Source organism: Rousettus aegyptiacus, unplaced genomic scaffold, assembly GCF_014176215.1.
Source record: "Rousettus aegyptiacus isolate mRouAeg1 unplaced genomic scaffold, mRouAeg1.p scaffold_m13_p_16, whole genome shotgun sequence".
NCBI classification, from domain to species: domain Eukaryota; kingdom Metazoa; phylum Chordata; class Mammalia; order Chiroptera; family Pteropodidae; genus Rousettus; species Rousettus aegyptiacus.
This window is the reverse complement of record NW_023416291.1, coordinates 33,848,486-33,874,023: the sequence shown is the minus strand read 5'-3', so window position 1 is coordinate 33,874,023 and position 25,538 is coordinate 33,848,486. Positions and strand designations below refer to the sequence as shown.

Genomic DNA, 25,538 nt, shown 5'->3' with positions numbered 1-25,538 from the left:
AGGTGGGCCATAATTGATGAAAACTCTTTGAAGGCGGTTTGGCAATATCAAACTACAGCCTCTGTTGGACCCAATAATTCCACTTCTAGGATCTCACACTGTCCAAAAGAATGAAGTATGTCTTCCTGTGCTGCTTGGGACAATGGGATACTGTTCACTTTAAAAAACAAAAATATAGAGAACAGTGTATGTAGTTTGATCTCACTGGACTCACACACTCACAACATATACACATATATCTCTCCAATAAAATGCATACACAATTTATTATGTTTCACTTTATTTATAAATCCCTGTATAAAAACTATCATTCCATTCTGCCTTTGACATAACTTAAAATATTGTGTTACTTGAAACTACAAGTCCCTATTTCTATTGAAACATATTAATATCTGGCTTTATCATTTTCTTGGGAGGTTCCGTATCACACATGTTTGAAAATGCAGAGACAATCCCTAAAAAATGGAACCTTTTAGGGGTAGTTGTTCCTGGGGAGGGGCTGCAGTTGGAGAGTAAGCGGACTTTACGTGCTATTTATATACTTTCTTGCATCTTGAATTTTTACTGTGTGTAAGTATTACTTTTAAAAAAACAAATTCCAAATGTTTATTAGTAAATCAAACCTTCGATATTTTTTCTCAAACAAAAGCACAGAAAAAAAAATGCTTCTTTTTCTACTAGCCATCTTTCAACACTGGAAGGAGAGATTAAAAGAACTGCACAAAGGTCAAGTTGCTTGCCAGGGCCACAAACCCAGATCTTTGTGACGCCAGAACATGGGCATCTACCACAATGCTCTGCGGTCATGATTACCTCTGCAAAACCCATGCCAGTCATGCAGCGACAACGCCTCCTGGGCTCCCAGCACTCAGGCTTCTCCTTCACAGCACCTGTCACACTGTATTGCAACAACTTCTTCACTTTTCTTTACTCGTCTTCCTCCTCTCTCTGTGGTGGCAGGACAGCATTGGTCACTGCTGTATCTCCAAGGCCTGCTGACGGACTGAGATGTTGGGGGAAGGGACCTCCTTCTCTCAGATTATCTCCCCCCTGGTAAACCCTGGGTGGGAGGGGTGCCTTTAAGTTCAGCAGAACCCAGGTATCCCTGCCCTCAGCACAGTTACAGGGGATTCCTGCCCCACCACAAAGCTCCTTCTTCTGGGTCAGAAACCCAAGAAAGGAGGGGTCAGAGGGGGCCTGCCCAGTTAGCTTGGGTCATGACCCAGAACTCTACCTCCGCCACAAAGAGCAGATCTAACAACAGATCCTACTGCCACCCAGACGGGGATGGGGATGCCCTGGCTCTTGATGGGCAATCACTGAGTCCCTTTATGGATGTGAGGAGGGGTCACTAGTATGAGGTGTCCTGTCTCCTGAGGCCCCTCCGCCTCTCACCTGAGTCCAGGGAAGCAGTCTGTGCAGCATCAGCAATTTAGTTCTGTGACTTCCCATTGTACCCCCATCCCCTCCTCAGGATGTCATACCCAGCTGGATCTGGCAGTCCCCTCCCAAGATCCTCACCACTCTCCACAGAGTCAAAGGCCCCAGCAACCCCAGATTTTATTGTCCTCCCCTTTCAGCAGCACTCCCCACCCCTTTCCAATCTCCCCAAGCCCATAAATTAGCATCATGATCCTGTACTTATGCTGTCCTTGAACTGAACATTGGGAAATTAGAACTTCTCTTTTAAAACAAAAACTAACATTTACTCCCCCCCCCATTACAAAAGTAACATGCAGATAATCTGGGAAAACACCGAAAAGCAACAAAGAGAAAAATGAACTTCAGTAATTCCACCATCTGGTTGTAAGACCTTCAACACCTTGTGTGATTCATCCTTTCTATGTGAATGCAAAAAGGCGCTCCTTCCAAACCTCCTCAGGCACACCAGTATCCTCAGCTCACCCTTGACCTTCAAACCTCTCTTCTTGTCCCATCTGTTTTTCTGCAGACTCAGAGGGCTGTCAGGGGCTGGTTCAAGACCAATTTTTAGGGTGGGAATTGCTATCGATCACCTTTCCATAGATGAGGAAAATGAGAATCAGAGAGGGAAAGTGTCTTGCTTGAAACTATACAGCTTAATATTAAGGGGTGAGGTTGGGGTTTTGACTCACCTGTCTGGATCCAAAGCCTGTGTCTACAATCTGAATAGCTTTCTGTTCAGATTCCCTGCCCTCTCAAGCCCACTCAGAGAGGAGGAATGGTGGGTCAAAGTTCTTAGGCAGGAAGGCCCCTGAGCCCAGCATTTGTGGTGGGGCCTCTTGGCCAGCCTGACCAGGTTGCAGAGCATACATCCTTTTCACAGGATGGCCTCATGTCTTCCACCTAATCTCACATCCTAGTTTGAGAAGGTGGATTGGGCGAATCAGAAGTGCTGGCCCCTTTTTAGAGTGAATCCCTTTAGGCTCACCGTAAGGGAAATCCTGCCTGCTGAAATGGAATAAAAATCACATTGGCAGCTGTTTGGTTACTTCTTAGCCCCCTAGCTGCAGTCAGAGGTTTCGCTGGACTCAGGAACAAAAGGTCGCCCCTCTTCCCGACGTTCCCCGGTCCGTGAGCACCGACTGCAAGTGTCCCCCGCCCAGGCTCGGGCCCCCAAAGCGGTGCCTAGGAACGCACGAGCCCACGCCAGGGCTGGGAACGCAAAGAACGCGGCCGGGTGTAAACAGGCACCGGGAGGGACGAGCGCCTTCGGCGGCGCGCTTCCGTTTCCGGTTCTCAGCATCGACTCAGAGTCCCGCTCTGCTCTCCATCGAGGAGGTTGTGGCGCCGTAGGTTCTAAGCGCTTCGAGGTGAGGGGGCCAAGTGGAGCAGTCTAGAGTCGGGGAAAGCCTGCGAGAGGCGGCCAAAAGGGGGGAGGCGTGGCTGCCTGGGGTCCGCTGTCTACTAGGGGTGGGGATGGGAAATGAACAAAAATCTCGGTAACTAGAGGTCTTGGGGCCTGGGAGGCCCTTGAGGTCCTGACTCCGCTGTCTCCCATCCCCCACACTGTGTAGCTCCAGACAGAATGATCGAGGTTGTTTGCAACGACCGTTTGGGGAAGAAGGTCCGCGTGAAATGCAAGTATCCACCGGTGGCCGAGAGGCAGTGCTCCGTGCGGGTGTTTGGCCTGAGGCAACTCAGTCTGTGTTGTGGGGTGATTTTAATTGAACTTGGGACAGGGGGTGGATGGGGCCTTGGCACAGTGCATTCAGCCCTGCAATGTCCTCTTCTGTGTTCTACCTCCCCGTTTCATTTTCCTTAACTCCACTGCGCCCAGCACGGATGACACTATTGGGGACCTTAAGAAGCTGATCGCAGCCCAAACTGGTACCCGTTGGAACAAGATTGTACTAAAGAAGTGGTGAGTTCAGTGGCAGAGCTGGGGGCTGGACAGCACAGCACTAGGCCAGAAGGTTTGGGTTGGGGGCGTGCCTTGTTTAGAAAGGGCTCCCTCAGCTTGCCTCCAGAGTTTCTGTCTAAAAGGTTCTATCTCCTAGGTACACAATTTTTAAGGACCACGTTTCTCTGGGGGACTGTATCCTTTGTATGATTTGAGGAGGAGTGTACATACCATGTCTCTTGGTCAAATACTGAGTCTGTCTGAGATTATACACATAAGGTGTTTAATTTAGTATGTGGCACATGGTGAGCATTTAGAAAAGGGAGTCATGTGATTATTTTGTTGGGGGAGGAGGGTGGTTGGTGAAATACTTTGCGGCTTAGAAGACACTTTAAGGTCAAGATATCTATTACTCAGTTCCACCTAATGTGGACAGGAGGTCAGGGTGGAGTGAGATTGTGGCATGTCAGTTGTGCAAAAGGAGCATGAACTTTTTTTTATTGTTTGGTGTCTCCAAATCAAAATGACCCCATCCAAGATGGCTTCCTTGGCCCTAGACCGAGCATTCAGCCCACCCTCACCCAGCTGCAAGAGATGAGAGGGGTGGGGATGGAGCCTACAGTAAGGATTCCTTAACACCTTTCGTTTTAGATGAAATCCACGATGGGATGAACCTGGAGCTTTATTACCAATAAAACAATTCCTCCCCCTGCCATGCCCTCCCCTCTTCTCTCACCGTTACCCTCTACACTGCTATAGATGCTTGTTTTTAAAAAGTCATGTTAATAAAAACTTAGAAGCAGCTTCATTGTTGTCATCTTTGAGGGTTATGTAATGAGGGGAGTTGGTATCTGGTTGTCATTATACTCAGTACCCAGCTCAATAAGAGCCCAAGATTGACTGGATTAGTGAGAGAAGAGTAAGCCAGTAGACTGGGAGCCTGTGTGGAAGTTCAGAGCTCAGGGGCTCGCCATGAGTCTCTGAAGGGCAAAAGATCCTGGGATTATTATCAGTAATAGACCAAGGCGCCTCTGAGTAGGGACAGTGGATGTAGTAGTTAGGAATACTGGATTCAGACAGATTATGGGTGGAATCCCAGCTCCAACACTAGCAGTGACCCTGACCAAATTCCTTAACCTCCCTAAGCTTCCACTTCCTTTTCCAAAGTGGAATGGATTGTGTTTACTTCGTCACGTTATGAAGTGTAGATGAGCTAAAATGCAGTTAAACATCTACATTTCCATCATAGTGGACAGAGCAAGACAGTGTGGAATAGGTTGAATTTTGATCATGAGTAGTGGGATTCGGGGAAGTCAGCTTCTGTGATTCTCAGTTTCCTTGAAAAAAGGGATACCGTGATGGCACCCATATCTCAGTGAGATAATGCAGTTAAAACAGCAGGATGTCAGGTCCACAGTGTTATTAGCTATCTCTAGCCACCTTCTCCCATGTGTGAGGAGACAGGACACCGAACACCCCACCTCTGTTCCCCTAGCCACAGATCCTGGGGTCAACCGTGGCCCTGTCCTTTCCCAGAGCCACATTCCAGAGCCCTTCTCAAGAACCTTCCCCAGAACCTTGCTCCATCCCTCCTTTGGATTGACCTGCCTTGTCCTCAGTACATAAACACATTCAAATCTAGCCCACTGTGCCTCCCCTTCCTCCCAGGCTCCTCCCAGCCTTCTGCCTTCCATTCACCATCCTGCTTCTTGGGAGGTGGACCTGCCAGCTGCCTGGGATGATGCTGGCTCATTGAGAATGGTCTCTCTTTGGTCTCTGTTAGTCACCTCCCCACCTGCCCCTTGGCTCCCCTGTTGTCTCCAAGACTCTGTTTCCTCCCAACATGTCAGACACGAGTGTTTCCTGGTACCCTTGTTCTTCCTACACTTAGAGCTCAATCTCCCTCGCTTACCTGGCTGTTAAAAAACAAACCCAACAAAAAGTTTTTAACAATACAACAGCTTTGACAAGGCATTTTGTTATTTCAAAGCCGCCTGGAAGAGTACATGCTAAAAGTAAAGCCCCTTTCCTCACCCCATTCTCTCTTCAGAGGTCAGGACTTTTTCAATGCATTTTTATAAACTTTAATTTTATTTTTTAAAGATGACTATGCTAATATCTGCTTGTAAAATATCCAAATGTTTTGTTAAAAATTGTTTCACATTAACACCACCCCTCCCACCAGTGGCAATTAGTAGCAGTTTGCTTTTTCATGCTTTATTTTTGACATTTTTCCGTATAAATTACATATCTCATTTTTTAATTAGTATTTTTATTGATTTTTAATTTTGTTTTTTACATCAAAGAACAGTATGGAGGGATTTTTGTAGTGATGGAACTGTTCGGTCTAGAACTGTGGTGGTGGATGCAGGATTCTGCATTTGTCAACTAAGAATGTAGGAAGAAAGGTGGAGTGCAGACCATCAAATGAATTTATCTGGATTACAAATGAATCACATGATCCCACAGAAGGGGACAAGGAAGAGAGATGACCTAAGTAACTTTAGAAATAGTATTTTGACTGGATACTGGAAGGCTAAAGACAAAAAAAAAAAAAAAAAAGCATACATAAACATCGTATTGTACTTGGTAAATATGTTCCTCACTGGTATATGACTTAGCAGTTCTGACCTGTGTATACACACACACACAGTTGAACAAATGGGTAAATATATTGTCGATATATTGCAATATGGTTAGAATGAACCCTGTCAGGCTGGATTAGAGTTGTAGACATCAGAGTGGACTCATGGTTTTTATTTACTATGTATACAGATACATGCAGATATGTGTGTATACATAAATATATTTCCTTGTTTTATCCACTTAGAGGGACCAGATGCAGTGACACCTCAGTAGCAATGAACACACCCAGCACCCAGTTCTTGGTTTCTAAATAACATTCTCCAATAAAGAACTAGGATATACAAGCTGAGCATGGAGCATCTTGTGATGTCAGGAAGTGGGACGTGCTTAAATAAAAAGGAGAAGTATATTGCAAAGGCACCAAAGCCAACCTATGAAAGAGCTCCCAGTAGCCAAATTTGGAACAACTTGAGCAACAAAATGACAGTATTGGATTATAACCCAAAGAATAAAATAAATATTCTCGAGCCCATGCTCATATCAATAACAATATGTAAATAAATGGGGGAGAAGGGACAACTCTTCATTACAAAAGAATTTTAATGTAGAAAAGGGAAGTAAGAAATCACCTACTATTTGCACACATAGTAATAATTACTGTAGGCAAGACGCACTAATAGATGATAAATTAGTGGGTGAAAACTTAAGCAAAAGTAGAATATTTGCACAGTCTCAAAGTATCTCCTCAAAAGTATTTGTTATGCACCTCTTCTTTTACTGCCATCTTGGAGCCTGTGGAGTCCTGCTGAGAACAGGACTTCTAACACAACAGATGTGTCTGGAAGGCTGTGATCCCAGGCCATTTTTGCTGGCTATAAACAGGGTCTCCAGAACCAGAGGGAGCACACAGCTCTTCTTAAAATTGAAGGTATTTATGCTCGAGATGAGACTGAGTTTTATCTAGGCAAGAAATGTGCTTATAAGGCAAAGAACAACAGTGACTCCTGGTGGCAACCCAAACAAAACCAGAGTTATCTGGGGGAAGGTGACTCACACTCATGGAAACAGTGACAGGGTTCGTGCCAAATTCCGAAGCAACTTTCCCGCTAAGGCCATTAGACACAGAATCTGTGTAATGCGGTAAGCCTCAAGAATTTAAAGTTATTGAAAGTAAATAAAGTGGATTTATTTTAAAAAAAAAAAAGTATTCATTGCATTAGTAAGTTTAGAAACTGCTTTAACCAAGTGATCAAAGATAACATGGCAAGTGTGGTAGACAGCCTCTAAGATAGCCCCTAATAATCTCCTTGTCCTGGTATCCACACCTTGTGTGATACCTTCCTCTTGAGTATAGGCTGGAACTAGCTTCTAACAAGTAGAACGTAAGAAAAGTGGTGGAATATCACTTCTGAGATGAGGTTGTAAAGAGACTGGCTTCTGTTTTGCTTGCTCACTTGCTCATTGATGAAAGCTGGCTGCCATGTTTTGAGCTGCCTTTTGGAAAGGCCCCAACCAATAGCCAGTGAGGAACTGTGGTCTTCAGTCCAACATCCTGTTAGCAACCACATAAGCAAGCTTGGAAGCAGACCCTGCCCCAGTCAAACTTTCAGATTAGACCACAGCCACCCCTACTGATACCAGCTAAATAAACTGTGCCTGGATTCCTGACCCATAGAAACTGAGAAAATAGATGTTAATCCACTAAGTTGTGGGGTTATTTGTTATGTAGGAATAGATTCCTTAATACAACCAGGAGTACATAGCAACACAATTACCTGGTATGATGCACTGAGAAGGGCACATCATTTCTGGTATCCCTCCCCATAATGCATAACCTCACCAAATCATGAGAAAATACCCAACAAACCCCATTATGAAAAAACATCATAATGAGGGGCCATTCTACTCCTCAAAAGTATCGCGGTCATGCAAGACAAGGAAAGACCTAAAAATCGTCACATATTAGAGGAAACTAAGGAAATGTGACAATGTGGATTCAAGTCTAGTTAATAGTATTGTACCAAGGTTGATTTCTTAGTTTTGACAATTATTCTAAGGCAGAGTTTTTCAGTTTGGGTACTGTTGGCATTTGGGGCTGGATAATTTGTTGTAGGGGTTGTGCATTATAGGATGTATAGCAGCATCCTTGGCCTTTACCCCCTAAATGCCAGCGGCATTTCCCTCCCCCCATTTGTGATAACCCAAAAATGTCTTAAGACATTGCCAGATGTCCCCTGGAGAACAGAGTCACCCCTGGTTGAGAACATCTGTTAGTTTGCTTCATGAAACGTCTGTTGAAATTTCTTGCCCATTTTTTTAAAAACAGATTTTTATTAAAATATAGCTAACATACAATATTAGGTTCAGGTGTACCCTATAGTTAGTCAGCATTTACCTAAAGAATTAATCACCATGAAAAGTCTAGCAACTACATGACACTATAATGCTATCACAATATTACTGACTACATTCCCTATGTACACCACATCCCCATGAGTACTTGTTTTATACCTGGAAATATAAACCTCTTGTTCCCTTCACCTTTTCTTCCCTTTTTAAAATTTTCAATTACAGTTGACATTCAGTATTATTTTATGTTAGTTTCAAGTGCATAGCATAATGATTAGACATCTATATAACTTACAAAGTGATCCCCCCTGGCAGATCTAGTACCCACCAGGTACTATACACGGTTATTACCATGATATTGACTATATTCAATATACTTCAATATACTTTAAATCCCCATGACTATTTCCTAACAACCAGTTTGTTGTTAGCCCTTGACCTTTTTTCACCCCATCTGTCAACCTCCCTGCCCCACCCTGCAATGATCAGCTTGTACCCTGCCTCTATGAATCTAAAACATATAGTTTTTACAGTTATTTATTCAAACTCTAATATTGATACTGTTCTTCAGATTGCTTTTTAATACTTCAATATCTTTCTGTAATCTATGTCATTCTTTTAAGTAATTTTATTTGATTTTTTTGTTATGCTTTTCCATATACTATAATTGCTATAGTGTACTTCGATTTGCTTTTATTCACCCAGCAAACATATTGTTATGTATGGGCCAAGCAGTTTTGAGTGCTTTATATAAACTAACTCATTTAATCTACATCAAATGTATGTATAAAATATATTTTATTTATTATCCTCATTTTGCAGATAGGAAAACTAAAGTGCAAAGTTTAAATAAGTAATTTGTTCAAGATAATTTTGCTAATCGTAGAGCCAGGCTTTGAACTCAAGCAGTATGGTTCCTGAGTGCTCTTCACATTCTTACTGCATCCTACTTTCTTGTGAACATATTTCCCTGTGTTTCATGTCACTGTGCCTCATTCTTTTTAACGGTCACATGACGGTCAATAGATGAAGTGTAATTTAACTCTTCCCTGTTGGTGTCTTTGATTCCTATATCCCCAGCCCTGGGTCCTCAACCACCTCTTTAGTGTCCCATGGACGCCACAGACTCCATTTTAAATTGCCTCAAACTGAACTCATTATTCTCTCATACGCACCTCCTCCTGTGTCTCCATCTAAGTGGCAGTGCGAACACCCACCAGTCACCAGAATGGAAAAGAGCCAGTTGAGAAGGAATAAGTGAAGAAAGTAGGTTCGAAGTAAGTAGATTCCAAATTAATGGAAAGTGTTTGGGTCAGTGGCATAGGGAAAAGGTTAGCCTTGCACAAAAAAAGGGGTGGATTACATTTGGACATCTGGAGGAACGAGGTGTTAAGAGGGAGGATGGAGGAGCCAAATTTAGGCTTCTGCTCTTAGTTGCTCGTCACCAAGGCAACTGCGTTGCTATGGCAACAGCAAAGGCGGTGCCTCATCTCCCAATTACCTCCTCTGTTACCGTTACCGCCACACCAGCCAGATACTTCCGTATAGGGCCTTGCGGCCCGCCGGAAACGGCTTAGGAAGACGGGAATTGTCGCTTTTGTAGCCAATCGAGTGGGCTCTGTGGCGAAGGACGCAAAGGAAGAGGTTGGGACTTCTTTGAACCTCGCTGAAGGGCGTTGAGAAGGCGGGCGTGTATCCCTCCCTCCACCACTTTTGGGCCAAAGAGAGAAAAGGGGCGGGGCCGGGTGAGGTTGGCCAGGGGAGGGACTCAGGTGTAAAGGCGGGGAGGTTTCGCCCACCATCGCTTCTGCCCAATAGAAAGCCAGAAGTTCAGTCTGGACAGTTGGGGTGCCCAATGAGCATTGCCGCCAACCGTCCCGTGCAAGGCCCACCCAGCCAATTGGCAGCGGTGGGCGGGCAGCATAGGCGGTGCGGTGGAGGCGGAGCGGACGCTGCGGCAGGAGGGAAGATGGCGGACGAGGAGAAGCTGCCACCCGGCTGGGAGAAGCGCATGAGCCGCAGCTCAGGTGCCGCGGGGATCGGGGTTGGGGCGGGGCCGCGCGGGCCTGTGGAAGCAAAGCTCGAGCTCGCCTCTCTGGCGCGGCGCCGCTGCCCGATATGTATGGGGTCTCGGCTCCCTCGCGTTGTCCCGGGTAACGGCCTCCGCCCGCCCTATTCAGGCTCGAGCCTTTGGAGCCAGGAAGCCGGAGGAAACTGAGGCGGGGACAAGATCAGCGAAGCCCAGCGCGCTGTGGGGTTGGGGGATAAGGGGCCTGTGATCCCGCGGCACTCCTCCAAGCGATGGCCCTGGCCCTGCCGATCAGGCTGACACTTTTCGGCCCAGTGCACCTGACGTCACGGGGAAACGTGTCTGCACCCTGCTGGGCCTGTTAGGCACCCCTTGGGGAGGACACCCCAAACTCATGCTCAGGGCGTGGCCCCAGGATGTTGCCCGGCCGCGGATCCACAACCTACTCTTGCTAACACGCCCTCCACCCATCCACACTTAATGCTGAGCCTATGGTGATATTCTGAGGATGGTCCCCGTGCTTGGGCCGGATTTCAGCCTTAACAATAATAATGTCAACAGTAGGCTACTTTTATCAGCATCAAGCATCGTGCCAAGCGTGTTAAGTGTCTTCTCTCTTTGAATGGCCACAGCTTTGGGAGGTCGGTATCTTTTATCCCCATTTTGCAGGTGAGGAAACTGAGGGTAGAAAATTTAAGGAACTCGCCCAAGGTCATTCATTTCACGGATTGGAGCTGAGGGTTAGTTTAGAACCCAGTCAATTTCACTCCAGAGTTCCCTGCAGTTGTCACTGCAAACTGCTGAGAAGCAGGTCCTGCATCTCCCTCCACTGCCTCCATTGCCCATAGTAATCATAGTCGCAGTAATAATTCTGGTTTATTGAATGCCAGACACTCTGGTAAGCTCTTTGCCTCCATCATTATTGACTCTCCACATTAACCCAGTGAAGTCTGGTGTCCTTATCTCTCACTTCACCACTTTTCAGATGATAAAACTGAAAATCAGGTAGATAGAGCCCATTGCCAAGGTTTTAAAGGCCATCAGTGGCTCAGCTCTCTCCTCCCTGTTCCTGCCTTGGCCTGCCCTGCAAGCACAAACCTAATGCTCTGCCCAACCGTAGGCCCCCACTCCTGCCGTTTTCTGCTCTGCTCGATTCTGACAGTCCTTTTCAATAGTGACATTTGCCCTTCACGGTGCTGGACGCAAGTCTTCCATGTTACCCAAGCAGACTCTAGGCTCTTGAAATGATGCCCTGTCTCTTCTGGGTACCATGTCAAGCGTCTTGTGTGCCCTCTTCTCTACATGCACCTCAGTTCCTGAATAATGTCTGTCCCCAGTGTGCTGGCCCCTCATTGTGCAGCACAGTATATTGTAGGAGAGAAGAGCAGAGCTTTGGTGTCTGACATACCAGGGTACAATTCCTGCCCCCCTCTATAATGTGCCTGGAGCACACAGTAAAACATTCAGGAAACGTTACCTAGTTTTGTTATCTATAAAATGGCTTTTACAGATATGAACTCATTCGGTCCTTACAGCAACTCAATAGGTAGGCAGAGCCAAATTTTAATAGATGATCCTGCTGCTGAGTGCATGCTTTGAACTACTCCATCTCCCTGCCCCCTGGCTTCCTCTCTATTATCACCCTGGGTCATCTAAAGTTATCATTGATGTTATCAGGTCTTATTTGCTGGCACCTAGAATGTTAACCCCCTAAGGTCCTATGACACGTGGTAGACACGGTGGATTTGCTGGATGATGGCATCTCATAGGCCAGTTGCTTATTCTGGACTCAAGGTGATGTCCTATGAGGAGGTCCCAGCTGAATTCCCGCCTCCTCTCCCTCCAGGCCGGGTGTACTACTTCAATCACATCACTAATGCCAGCCAGTGGGAGCGACCGAGTGGCAACAGCAGTGGCAGTGGCAAAAATGGACAGGGGGAACCCACCAGGGTCCGCTGCTCACACCTGCTGGTCAAGCACAGCCAGTCACGGAGGCCTTCGTCCTGGAGGCAGGAGAAGATCACCCGGACCAAGGAGGAGGCCTTGGAGCTGATCAACAGTGAGCAGGACTAGAGACAGGGTCCGGGGCTGGGGAGGGACCTCTCCCCCAGGGGCCAGAGCAGGCCTCGTAGAAATCATACCACACCCTCCACCCCAGCTTGGTCAGCCGTCAGGTGTGGCAGTGGCCAACACAGAAATGCCTATACATGATATGAGCCTGGCCCACACAGCCACCTTTCCTTTTTCTTGCCATCGGTAGGGGTAGGAAGATCCAGGCTTAGGGGCTGGCAGACCCAGGTTAAGATAGTAGCTATGCCCCTGTAAGCTCTATGACCTTTGGGGACTCAAATCACATCCCTGAGACTCAGTTTTCACCTCTATAAAATGGACTTTGTCATATACCTGCCTTTGAGGGCTGTTGTGAGAATTCAGTGGGAGATAGTGGGTGACACAACGGGCCTTCAGTCAATGGCAGCTGTTGTTAATAATATCATCAAGCAGGGTTCTGCAGCACATGTGGGTGGGTCTGGAGGGAAGGAGTTTGGAAAGGTAGCAGCACAGAACTAGACAGCAGTTTATCAGTTAATTTTGCTCCAAGAAAGGCTGTTCCTTGCTCTGTTCTTGTTTTCTCCACAGTCTAGGGTAGTGGTTTGTAAACTTTTTCTTAAAAGGCCAGATGGTAAATATTTTAGTTTTTGTGGGCCATAAAGTCTCCGTCAGCTCTGTTTTGTAGCGTAATAGCAGCCATAGACAACATGTAAACAAATAGGCGTGGATGTGTGCCAATAAAACTTTATTTACAAAAACAGCAGGCTTTGGCCCATGGGCAGTAGTCAGCAGAACCCCGGTCTGGAGCTGTCCAGTATTGCTGCCACTACCTACATGTGGCTATGTCCATTTAAATAAATTAAAATTAATATTAAAGATCAGTTCTTCAGTTGCACTGGCCATACTGCATGCAGTAACCACATGTGGCTGTTGGCTACCATCTCAGACAGTGGAGATATGAAACATTTGTGTCCTTACAAGAAGTTCCATTGGACAGTACCAGTTTGGATCTCACATGTGGTTTCATCATCTACTCAGCCTCTCCTGCCAGAGATGCCCGACCCCTCCCTGGCTGCTGTTGCACCACATAGCTGGTTCGTCATCCCACACCCAGATAGCCCGAGTTTCCCCCATCTGGCTATTCAAGGTCCTGACTGTGTGACCTCGAGCAAATTACTTAACATCTCTGAGCTTTGATCTCTTTCACCTGTAAAATTGGTATTATGATAATAGGATCTTCTTCATAGACTGGTTGTGAGGACTTGACCTAATGTAGTAAAGCATGAATTACAGCACCCGGCATCTAGTAGATGTTCTGTAATTGCTAGCAGGTGTTGTTATTGTTCTTATTAGCACAGGCCTCGCAAAGAGTGCCCACTTCGTCAGTATTGACTGTCGTTTGACTTTCACAACACTTAGTCCAGTACTTGGTCTATAGGATATTATTTAGACCCACGCCCCCCATATGGTGTCTCACATGGTAAATGGTACCTGTTAGCCTCATACCTTATAGCATTGTAGAGGAGAGCAGCTGAGTTCTTGCTCTTGAAAGCAGATGGAAGAGCTCACCTGAGCTCCACGAGAGCAAGGACTGGATCTGTTTCTTTCCCCCACTATGTTATCACCACCCAGCACAAGCTGGCCCATGTTAGCACTCACAGCATTGTTTCATGAAACAGTAGGAAGCAAGAAGGAGTCCTGGTAGAGGAAATGACAGAAATAAAGGCCCAGGGGCCAGGCTGTGGCCAGGACTCAGGGGAAGGACTGTGCAGAGGACTGAAGAGGGGTGAGACCCTCCAAGTAGAGGTCCTGGCCAGGTAGAGGCGGGCCCAGAGTGAGGCAAAGAGTTTGGGGCCTTTCCTGGAGGCAGCAGGAAACGCATGGCCATGTGTGACAGGGAGAAGGGCACTGTGGTGCTGTGCTTTCAGAAAAGAGCAATGGCTGGAGGGCAAAGGGCCAGGGAAGCCAGAAGTCCCAGAGCCCAGCCAACTATGAGCAGTGAGGGAGTAAGGAGGAAGTGGGTGGAGAAATCACGGAAAGAATCTTGAGATGACTTTTTGGGTCCTCCCAGCTCAAGTGTTTCTGAGGCTTCTGGATCACATGAGAGTGAGCAAGAGGTAACAGGTATTCAAGATTGAGTGGCAGGAGGTGCCACCACTGGTAGAGGGGACTCAGGAAGAGGCACAGCCTGGGGAGGGACTCACTAAATCTGAGGAGCCTGAAAAAGAGATGTTGGGGAAGGGCATGGGTCCACCAGAGTAGCCAGGCCTGAGACAGCAACCATTGAGACAATTCTGGCAAGAGATGGCAGGAGGCTAAGGCAGGTGGGCACAGTGAGATCTCGGTGTGGCTTGGAAAGAAAGCTCTCCGGCAACTGCCTGGGCGTGGCAGGTGAGGGTGCCTCCCCTGTTTCTAGGACAAGTGTGTGTCTGATAGGGCTGACATTGTGATGGGGGCTTAAGAGTTCTGAGGTCAGTTTGGGTCTTGGGGAGGGTCACTTAGGTGAGCAGTGAGCGGTGGGGGTGGGGAGAGTGCACCTAGTAAGCAACTGGGGCTTCACTTTAAGCAGATGCAGACAGGGCTGTTAGCAGGGATAGGGCACACCCACCTGTGCTAGAGCACCTGGTGAAAATTGAGAGAATCGCAGCTAGAGGCATTGTGACTTGAACTTGGGGAGGGTGGTGTGGATTCTACAGGGATTTAGGAGGCAGAATCTGGAGGACTGGGTGATGGAATAAATGGGCGGGGATGGGGTAAGGTCAGAACCAGTGCGGCCTCCCCTGGAGTCAAACAGAGATGGATCCTGGTGCCAGCTGTGTGGCCTCAAGCAAGTGTCTTCATTCTCAGAACATCAGTTTCCTTTCATGTACGATGGGGACAAGGTAGCCATGAAGATCCAGGGCATGCTAAGCAGTGGGCTCAGTGTCTGGTGCTCACTGTCTGCATGGCAGAGCCTTGACCTCGGTCATTCAGGCGAGTGTTGTAGGGGACCCAAGGTCAGGACAAGGCTTCCCCTCACTGGCAGCCTCTGCTGTTTCCCCAGGACCCGTGGGAAGCGCTTTGAGCAGGGATGTAGGAGGCCAGCAGGCTCAGCATGCAAACTCTCTGATGACCTTGAGTAGTGACCTCCCTCTCTGTGCCTCAGTATCCTGAGACAAGTCTGGGGCAGGCCTCCTTGGGGGTTTTTAGGAGGGAGCAGCAATGTGCAGCCATGGTGCCATGTCAGCAAGCTTTGCGGGTTTGGGCCTCCTCTTCTCTCCCATGAAAGTGGATGTTCCCTGTCATGGGCTCGTTCCAGGTGATCAGGAGATCAGGATCTGGGCAGCACACTCTAGCTGGCTTCCTGGGCCCAGGTCTTATCAGTATCCGTTTAGAGCCAGTGCTCCCTGTTGCTTTGAGGGGTAGGCTGCCTGCAGCGAGAACCAGCAGGTCGGCGTTTTCTGCTGAGGCTTGTTTTCAGTGTCGGCTACTCTGCAGCTGCTGGGCTGAGGCCAGGGGCTGTCAGGGTTCCGAGGACCAGCTGCCTTTCATTGCTGGTATCCTTATCTAAGGAGGCTAGGCCACAGAGAATCCCTTTCACCTGCTCCCCATCCCTTTGCCTCACCCCCCCCCCCCCGTCCCCAGGGCTTGAGGGTCCCAGGGAGCAGCCCTAGTGTGAGCAGCAGCCCCTCTACACATACCTGCGCCCAGGGTCGGAGGGTCGGTGAGCGCAGGTCAGTGACTCCCAGCCTGCTGGCTTCAGGCTGGGTCTCTGGTCTGTCTGGGACCCTCCTGCTGGATCTTGGGTCTTCTGGGATGACAGAACTAAGCCTGTTACCTCTTTTCATGTTCAGGCCCCTTCCCTATTTTGTCTCCAAACTGTTTTAGGGTCAGAGACCACCCCATTTGTTCAATCACTCTTCCTTAAGTAATCGTGCCATATTAGCTCAAGCAGCTGCAACAATACCAGAGACTAGGAGCTTAGCCAGCACATTTATTTCTGACAGTTCTGGAGGCTGGAAATCTGAGATCAAAGTTCTGACCGATTCAATTTCTACGAGAGCTCCATTCCTAGCTTGTAGACAGCTGCCTTCTCGCTGTGTCATCACATGGCCTTTCCTTGTGGGGGCGGGGGAGACAGAGCTCTCTGGTGTCTCTTATAAGGACATTAATCCTATTGGATCAAGGCCCCACCCTTATGACCTCATTTAACCGTAATTACTCCCGTAAAGGCCCATCTCCAAATATAGTCACATTGGGGGTTCAGGGCTTCAACATATGAGTTTGGGGCACACAATTCAGTACATATGGGGACTGACAGCTAGTAACTGTTGAGGACTTGCTCTGGGCCAGGCCTTTGCTCTAGCAGTAACTCCTTCACTCCTCACAATAGCCATCCAGAGTGGGAGCTGCTGATTAGCCTATTTTACAGGCCAGGCAAGGGAAGCTCTAAGAGGAAAAGTCACCCACCAGGCTCACGTTGCTCAGGAGCAATAAAGCTGGAATCTAAACAAAGCAGTTGAGATCAGAGTCCACCCTCCTCAGCCTTGGGGATATGCCAAGAGAGGCAGATGCTGTTTTGTTGCACATCTTGTGTCGGGCTCCTGAACTCCCCAAAGCAGGTGGACGGTGCCTGCTCTAGGCTGGGAGCTCCTTGAAGGGCTGCTCATGTCTACCCAGCTCTCACCCAGTGCCCAGCCAGAGCCCCATTAGGCGAGGGTTGGGTGGGCAATGTCTTGGTTACTGGTCGATGCAGTCAGGCCAGGCCAGAGGGTTTGTACCTCCTTGTGTATACTTTAGCATATGGGCTTGAGGTTGCAGCATATCTACCTACATAGCCCAGTGGCGGATCCCTCTCCCTCCTTCCTGTGGCCTGTTTCTGTCTGATTTATTCATGAATCCCTTCAGTATTAGTGAACACCTGTTCTGTGTACAGTCCCTGGTGCTGGGACACAGGAGAGCAGGCCGACCTAGCCCCTGTCCTCCCAGTATGAGTGGGGTCACGTCGGCACAAACAGGACAGTGGTAAATGCAGGAGGCACCTCACACAGCAGGGTCTTAGGGAACCTTCCCTGGGGAGAGCAGAAGTCAGCAGGCAAGCTGCAGGAGGAAGATACCTAATCACAAGTTGCATTTGGATGCCCATCAGGGTGGCAGGCGGATGGGGGTGAGGGGAGCAGAGGAGCAGGGCAGGACTGGGAGAGAGATGGGGCAAGGGTGAAAGATTGAGCTGAGGGGACACAGGTCTGAAGGTTCTCTTGCATTTTGGCTTGTGGACACGACCAGATCCCTGAAGGTTAGCCTCTAGAAAGATGAATTCAGGAGGGAAGCACTTTTTAAAGTATCATTTCAGGCTTCATCCAAGCAGAATGTTTCTGAGAGAGCTGGTTGATTAGAGGAAGATTTGAATGTTACGAACTGTGGTTTGTGTTGGGAGGGGCTGATATCTGACTTTTAGGCTGATAGTGCTTGCACACATACATACACACTGCATGTGCTTCTTGACCATGCCATCTAGTCCTGGGGGTCCCTGTGGCCATGACCAGCTGCTGGAGGATGATGCCAGCTGGTGCTTGTAGTGGGCTGAGGGCCAGGCAGGCCTGGCTTTTAATGCTGGGCACACGTGGACAGTTGTGGGCAGGTACACCAGAAGAGAGTGGAGCATTGTGTGGTCAGGATTCCTGGGCTGGCAAATGGAGGTCCAGAAAGAAGAGGGATGGGGAGGAACCTCAGTGCTACGTGAGTGAAGATGAGGAGATACTGGAAGTCCGGGCTCTCGAGTGGAGGAGGAGGGTTATCCTAGTGATGTCCAGTTCAGGTTAGCATCACCTAGGGATGCATCTGGCACAGGGGGACCACCTATTAGCTCCAGCAGGGTGTCCCAACCACACCAGGGTATCACAAGCAAAAGCCACCACAGCGTGCAGGCCATAGCAGTGGGGCTTGTGTCGCATCAGCAAGCCCATCTGACCATGCAGCACATCATGATGATAGCCAGACCAGACTGGGATGTGCCAGCAAGGACCAGGGATGGGCATATCAAAGAGAAGTAGATGCAGCCTCAAAATGGGACATGCAGCCCACATGGAAAGGAGAAGAGTGATAGCAGGTGACATTTGTCAATGTGTCACTGCTGGGCACTGTGCTTCATGTTCCTGTGGCCTACTGCAAATAACTAACGATTCAGTCTCAGAGGCAAAGAGATAGGACAGGACAAGAGTGACAGGGTGATGAGGACAGTTGTGGGAGAATCAAACAGATCAGATACCAGGGCACTACAGTTGCTGCTGTGATGTGCAGCGAGATGGGGAGATAAGCATACAGTCATGGTCGTGCCAATTTAATTTCAGTACTAGGCAAATGGGTGTCAGTGTGACCTTGAGGTCAAACCAGGAGTCTGAGGCTGACAGGCCCATTGAATTTGGCAGCAGCCCAGTGTCAGACGGATGGCCCCAGCTGGGTATCTGGGCCTCAGAGCACCAGGTCGGTTAATCAGCAGTGTCTGCAGTGCTCAGACAGGCACAGCCTTATTTAAGTCAGACAGCAGTGAGTGGAAGTGTCATGGTATGCAGGAACCCCCTGGCCATTGTGACAGAGTGACTGTCCCGTCAATGTGGGCTGGTGCCCCATCACTAAGCCAGGTGAGTGCGTGGTCCTGGGTACCCCCAAGGACCTCGGAAAATGCCCTCTGGAGAGTGGCTGTCAGGAAGGCATGTGGGCCCTGCGTGAGTGGAGGTCTGGGGCCTGATGTCCTGGGAGCCCTCCAGGTGGCTGTACCTGTGGGCACAGGGAGGAGACTGGCAGGACTGGGTCATTTGAGGAGGAAAGGGTGAGTTCTGGCTCCAAGGACCCCTACCTGAACTCAGAAGAGTGGCTGGGTGGCTCCTCCCCACCTCTCACACAGATGCTTGGCGCCGCCCCCTTGGCGCCCTCTGCTGGGAGTCATTTTCCTCCGTCATCCTTTTCCTGTCAGCCCTGACCTCCCTCTCCCTCCAGTAAATCTGTACTCAGTGGGGATAGTTTTAGCCACACAGGGGGTGAATCTGGGACACTGCCAACACACCCTGTTGGGCAGCTGGGAGAAAAGCCATGTCAACTCTGGGGCCTTAGTCCATGGGAATGATTTGTTCCTGTCAGGGGTCCTTCCATGAGGCCCCACTGAGCAACCGGGCCTTCTTCCGGCTTCCTACAAGTGGGACAGTGGAGGCCCAAGGGGTGAGGACTCAGCCAGCTCCTATGGCAGAGCTGGGCTCATGCCCTGGCCTTCTGCTTTTCTCCTAGAAATTTCTAGAAAGCTTTCCCACTACTGCCCTGGGGGCTCCTAGAGGGCCCTAGTTCCCAGTGTCCCTGTTCATCCACCCTGTTCACTCACTGCTGCCCTCCCCAGTGGGGCCTGCAGGTAGACTCCGTCTCGGAAAGTGTGTGGGAGGTGGGAGGAGAGCATGCTAAGTTCATGTTATTTTCATGTGCAGTGGGCGAGAGTGACAAAGGGAGCAGAGGTGTAGGAACAGGGTGTGAGACCAGCATGGGTGTTGATGTCCCTGTAGGGTCACGGTGCACACATATGTGGAAGGCACCACTTCATGGACATCTGTGGCTCCTAGTGTGACTATGCAGATGTGCAGGGAGAAGGCATTTTTGGATATGTGTTAGCACATGGGGGTGGCAAGTGTTCCTGTGTAAATGTGTGCGTGCACACGTGTACATGGGGAGTGGGAGTGGCATGGTTCCTTTCTGAGTAACTTGTCACCTTCCGTCTGGAGCCCTCTGCCTTGTCCTGTCCTGCCCCTGACGTGGAGGTCTCCTGTGTGCCTTGTGTCATGTGTATCCCCAGGTTACATCCAGAAGATCAAGTCTGGAGAGGAGGATTTTGAATCTCTGGCTTCACAGTTCAGCGACTGCAGCTCGGCCAAGGCCAGGGGAGACCTGGGTGCCTTCAGCAGAGGTGTGCAAGTCACGGGCACCGCCAAGGCCTGGGGGACCCTCTGGCCCACCAGTCAGGAAGGGCTTGATGGGCTGGTCTCTGCCACAGAGGCCTTCAGGGCCCAGCAGGTGGCAGTACAGTCCCTCCCTCTGGCTTCAGAGGCTGCCTTGCCGGTGGGGGGCGGGGTGACTGCAGAGCTTTCTGGTGTCATTCCCTTTTGGGGTGGGGAGTCAGTCTGTGTTTTTCTCTGCACAGTTGTCCCCATCACAGGTCCACCAAACTGCCAATTGCCTCTTCCTTTTGTAGGTATAAGGCAGGGGCCCCTGAGGGCCCTAGAATCCTCCCTCCCACCCTCATAGGTGGGGAACCAGGTGTGATGGGAGGAAGGGTTGGATCAGCAGCCCTGAGTTTAGGCCTGTCTGGCTGGAACAGTGGGAAGGGAGGAGCAGAGGGGACCAGGCCTCTACCTCCTCCACCTCCTTTTTGTACTTTTCCCCTCTATCCCTTGATACCTAGGATGCAGTGAGGGGTGTGGGGTAACCAGCAAAGAGCTGCAACCTACTCCAGGAGGCAGAGAGGACAGATGATGTCGGGGCTGGGAACTTGGCCCAGGGAGACGAGTTCATCACTAAAATGTGTCTCTAAGCACACAGTAGTGACAGCAGTTCTGCCTGCCATTCCTCATGCAGTCTTCAGGCTTCCTGGGGCCTTCTTAATGTCCCTGCCACCCCCAGCTGGGCCACTCAGCAATCTGACAGGGCCATAAACTGCATGGCAGACGAGTGTGAGGCTGGGTGCAGGTGGGAGCCCCATCCAGCCACCCTGTCTCAACCTGCGGCTGGTCTTGACCCCACACACCGTCCTTTGCACTTTCCCAGGTCAGATGCAGAAGCCGTTCGAAGAGGCCTCCTTTGCGCTGCGGACAGGGGAGATGAGCGGGCCCGTGTTCACAGATTCTGGCATCCACATCATCCTGCGCACAGAGTGATGGGGCAGGCAGCCCTGGCCTGGCCCGCGGTGGAGCGGGGTGGGCTGGGGTGTCTAGGCCCGAAGATCCCGCTTCCCGCCACCAGCTGGCCCGTGACTTTACACAGTATTTATTGTTCCCAAAATGGCTGGGAGAGGGGCTCTGTGCCATTTGGGGCTCCCTGTTCGCCCCAGGCCGGGGCTGATCCTGTCTTGATCCCCTCCCCTTTAGGAACTGACTTCAGAAGGGCAGTGGGGTGGGGAGGCTCCCAGAGCTCCCAGACCCAGGGGGTGGGGGTGACCTGTCCCAAAGGGAAGGCCTAGTTAGCTGAGCTGCTCCCTGTGCCCCGCAGGTCCAATACAGGGTAGGAGGGCCTTGCGTTGTTTCCAGTTATGCCATGTTCCTCTATTCAGTTGCAAAAAGCAAATGCTCCGTGTGGGGCCCAGGCTGCTACTACCTGGCCCGCTGAGCGGCAGTGCAGCCCCGCCCCCCCATTAAACCTGGAACCACTGCTCTGCTGTCCTTTGTTTCATTTCCTCCCCGCTGAGGGGAGGGGCACTGTCAGGGTGCGGCCCCCATCTCTAGCGTCCCAGTGTCCAGGCTTCATTTGACCCCTAAGGAGCCTCTTATCCTGAGCCTGGGGGTGTCCTGCAGACTCCAGGGAAGCGGGGCACCGTGCCGCGTCAGCGGTCCTCAAACTTCGGTGTTAAAGAATGTTCTTGGAATGCAAAGGCCCTACGCTGATCTTATGCTCTGGACTTGGCTCTGGATTCGGCAGGTCAGGCGGAGCTGGGGTGTTCGTGGATCCCTGAAGAGCCAGATCTAAGGCCTTTTGCCTCGGAGGTCCTGCACACCCTCCGACACAGGCCACCGCAGTTGGAACATTACACCAGTTCCCTGATGCCTTCTCCATCACACCACAGCTCTTCTGGCAGGTCGTGCTTGGGCCCTGCCACTTCCGCCGATGCCATTACCATGGTAGCAGGGGGCAGCTGAGAGGGGAGGGGGCTGCTGCCCAGCCCTCAGGGAGGGAGACTCGACCAGCACATGGAGCAGAGGGGATCATTGTGGCAAATGGGGGGATGTGGTGGGCTCTACTTTTATGGTGGGAGGGACACCTGCCATGGTAGGGGTCCTCACAGCTGCCAGGGTCTGGGCTGGGGGCTGAGTTTGTTTTAGGGGTTTATGCATCTATTAGAGGTGATTATGCCCATTCTGCCCTCCGTTACTTAATAGGGACAAGCCCACATCATGGAGATGGCAGGCTAGCAAGGCTTGGGGACCTGAGCAAAATAAATCCTTGCGTAGCTTAACCCCAAGTCTCTAATAAAGGCCTGAGTCTCATAAACAGCCACCTGGACCTATTCCTACCTGGCGGGTTTCTGGAGCAGTTGCTCTGCATGCCGCCTGCTGGCATTTGTCATTAGGAGGGTTTAATGAATTTCCTCGGCTCTGACAGGCTGGGGCAAGCTGGCTAGTGGCTGCACCTCTAGGTAGACTCTTCCATTGCCTGTGGGGCCACAAAACAGGCAGCAAGCAGCCCCACTGTTCGTCTCAGCAGCTGCGGGATTGGAGCAGTCGCACCGCTCTGAACCCAGTGGAGCCTCTGGGAGGGATCAGAAATGAGTGCCTGGGGAGCTTGCTGAGTTCTACCCCCAGGCAAAGCGGCCACCAGAGAATGGGCCCGTGTCCTCAACACTGAGGGCAGGTGGGCCCGGGCTCCCAGACGCGAGGGCTGCACATTTTCCTGCACAGGGCTGGCAGAGAAATGGTCTTTGTAGTGCTGTTACTCTGCACATCCACTTCACGGGAGGGGGGTCAGGGGGATGTCCAAGAATGCTTGGAGCTGTACGGAGTTGTCCCTGGGTGGGACCAGTGCAACCCTGAATTCTCCATCTGGGCAGGAACTCTTGCTTCTGTGTACCCCTCCCCTTCCTCTGTGTAGGTGTGCAGCTGTTAGATAAACGTGCCCCTGGAGCCCACTCAGTTGGGCAGATTCATGGTTCAGCAACTGTGGCTTCCCTCACCTGCCCCACACCCCCTGCCACCCCCAGGCCTTCAGGAGGTACCAGGGGATACCAGCGGGTAGTCTTCCTTCCCAGCCAGACTGCTCCAGGGGGCTGCTGTCCACTCCTTTTTCTTGTGCACCAGCCCAGGCTTCTGTGGTCACAGGACAGGACTAGGGTGGGTGCCCTCAGCTCAGGGTGTCTCAGGTACTGCCACAGAATGGGGTTCAGGGCTTACCCGGTGTAGCCAGGTACACATAAGAAGGGAAGTCAGGTGGCAGAGGGTGGCCCAAAACACACGAATGACAGATAATCCTGGCCTGGCAAGGGGGTGGGGGCATTATTCCTGCCCATCCTTGGTTGGATATACGGTTGACCCTTGAACAACACCAGTGTTAGGGGTGCTGACACCCCAATGCAGTCACATGTATAACTTTCAACTCCCCCAAAACTTAATAACAGCCCACTGTTAACTAGAAGCCTTATGGATAAAAATCATTCGATTAACATATATGTTATATGTGTTACATACTGTATTCTTATGCTAAAGTAAGCTAGATAAAAGAAAATATTAAGAAAATCATAAGGAAAATACATTTACTGTATTAAAACAAAATCTGCATATAGATGGACCCATGTAGTTCAAACCCATGTTCAAGGTCAACTGTATAACCATATAAGTAGTATACTTAGCATATATATATATATATATATATACACACATATATATATGGTATATAAGTATATTCAGTATAAGGAACGCTGGACTGCCTCTGTGTGTGTGTGTGGGGGGGCAGTTATGATGCCAAGAGCCTGTGGCATTCGTTTGATGACTGGCATGAAGATGCGACAGACACAGCCACACCTAGCCCTTTTCTCATGTGAGTCTCCGAGTCTGTGTCTGTTTTGGACAAAGATTATTTAACTCAGCAGCCCTCAGGCCCCAACTTTCTTTGGGAGAATTCCGTATCAAAGAACAATGCCCTGCTCCCCACCACTCATACTCACCTTGGAGATTCGCTTCCAAATAAATACAGTCTGATAGGCGATGTGCAGACATTTTAAGCATCCGAGCCCTGTGCCTCTTAAGCAGGTCCAGAGCAAAGTGCCTCTCAACGTGTTTATCCAGGAATTGATTTTATTATGTCAAACTTGTTAATTTAGATGGAAATTAATTGCTTTTCTTGAAGGTTTCTTTAAATTTCAGTGTTAAATGAGTGCATAAGGCAGTCACATTTATTATTCATTTGTTTCCTTCACAATATGGCCTTCGTGTCCCAAGTTCCCAGAGATGCCAGCACTGAGCGGAGATGATTTAATCAGGGAGGTCATTAATTAGAGATGGGGAGCTTGGGAAGGGGTTTCTTCCCAGAGGAACAGGTTTCAGAGCCTCTGTGGCCTAAGCGGGTTGGGGGTGGGGTCTGGATTGGTGGGCTCTTTAACACAGTGTTTCCATTGGCGACTCAGTGGGGCGGAGTGTCATGGTTGGCAGCACTACCTTTGTTCCCACTGGCAGCCCCAGAGGCCACGCTCCCTACTCTCCTTGCAATCCATCTCACTCAGGCCACCAGGAATCTGATTCTTCCCCTCCTGTGCCAGACACCACAGCCTCCCCCTTAGTCTCATCACCAAAGGCTCCTGAAGATTTGGCCTCAGCTTACTTCAATCTCTTCCCGACTCCCTCGCACCCCTCTCCGTTTCAGATACTCCCTACTTTTGCCTGTCGTTCACCTCCAGGAGCTGCGGTCCCCATGTCAATCCTCTCCAGGAGCTGCGGTCCCCAAGTCGGGCCATGCCTGCCCAATTCCCCTTCCAGGTAAACGAACTGCAGGTGTGAGCGTGTTCATATGAAGGCACCCAGGACACCTTCAGGCTGTTCCTAGCCTTGTGTTATGAGCTAGACAGGTGTGACTCATATAAAATGAATTTAAAATTAAAAAGCAAGAACAGAAAAGGAAAAATTCTGTGTCCTACCCGCTCATACCCAAATTCTTAAAAGCAGCCAAATTGTTAAAACCCCATTTTAAGCTCAGCAGCGAACCAGTGATCAGCGAGTGAAAAAAACAGTGACAGAGAATATTCATTTGGGGCATTTTCATCGTGATAGAGTTCTTGGTTGTTTGGCTCAAATTGCTTTTAAACAAATTGTTTTCGATAAAAACAACTTTGCCTATCTTCCCAATGGGCTTGCCCACCATGCCTCGCCCCCCCACCAGCCCAGGTTCACAAAGACTGCTGTATGGGACAAGGGGGTCCAGCAGGGATGGTCTCCAGGCTCAGATTTACCCTCTACCACTGCCTCTTCCAGACACACAGAGCAACTGAAA

General features: G+C 49.8%; 2 protein-coding genes and 1 pseudogene across 2 annotated transcripts; all 3 read left to right on the top strand.

Moving 5' to 3' along the window:
• Nucleotides 1–2,648: 2,648 nt before the first annotated feature.
• UBL5 (ubiquitin like 5) lies at nt 2,649–4,126 on the top strand. Its single transcript, XM_016153646.2, has 5 exons — nt 2,649–2,792; nt 2,997–3,063; nt 3,260–3,343; nt 3,480–3,517; nt 3,974–4,126. The coding sequence occupies exons 2-5, from the start codon at nt 3,008–3,010 to the stop codon at nt 4,015–4,017; spliced, it is 222 nt and encodes a 73-aa protein (XP_016009132.1). The 5' UTR covers nt 2,649–2,792; nt 2,997–3,007; the 3' UTR covers nt 4,018–4,126.
• Nucleotides 4,127–6,014: 1,888 nt separating this feature from the next.
• LOC107515055 lies at nt 6,015–8,441 on the top strand (annotated as a pseudogene).
• A 1,716-nt stretch (nt 8,442–10,157) lies between these two features.
• PIN1 (peptidylprolyl cis/trans isomerase, NIMA-interacting 1) lies at nt 10,158–21,716 on the top strand. The gene is made up of 4 exons (XM_016153628.2): nt 10,158–10,284; nt 12,133–12,345; nt 20,149–20,259; nt 21,117–21,716. Exons 1-4 carry the CDS (start codon nt 10,227–10,229, stop codon nt 21,224–21,226), a joined length of 492 nt encoding a protein of 163 aa, XP_016009114.2. The 5' UTR covers nt 10,158–10,226; the 3' UTR covers nt 21,227–21,716.
• Nucleotides 21,717–25,538: the final 3,822 nt, after the last annotated feature.

Coding starts and splice junctions, on each gene's coding strand:
- UBL5 (XM_016153646.2), top strand. CDS start 3,008: ATGATCGAGGTTGTTTGCAACGACCGTTTGGGGAAGAAGGTCCGCGTG. Junction 3,064..3,259: donor AAGGTCCGCGTGAAATGCAA/GTATCCACCGGT, acceptor CACTGCGCCCAG/CACGGATGACACTATTGGGG. Junction 3,518..3,973: donor CCACGTTTCTCTGGGGGACT/GTATCCTTTGTA, acceptor CTTTCGTTTTAG/ATGAAATCCACGATGGGATG.
- PIN1 (XM_016153628.2), top strand. CDS start 10,227: ATGGCGGACGAGGAGAAGCTGCCACCCGGCTGGGAGAAGCGCATGAGC. Junction 12,346..20,148: donor GGCCTTGGAGCTGATCAACA/GTGAGCAGGACT, acceptor GTGTATCCCCAG/GTTACATCCAGAAGATCAAG. Junction 20,260..21,116: donor CCTGGGTGCCTTCAGCAGAG/GTGTGCAAGTCA, acceptor GCACTTTCCCAG/GTCAGATGCAGAAGCCGTTC.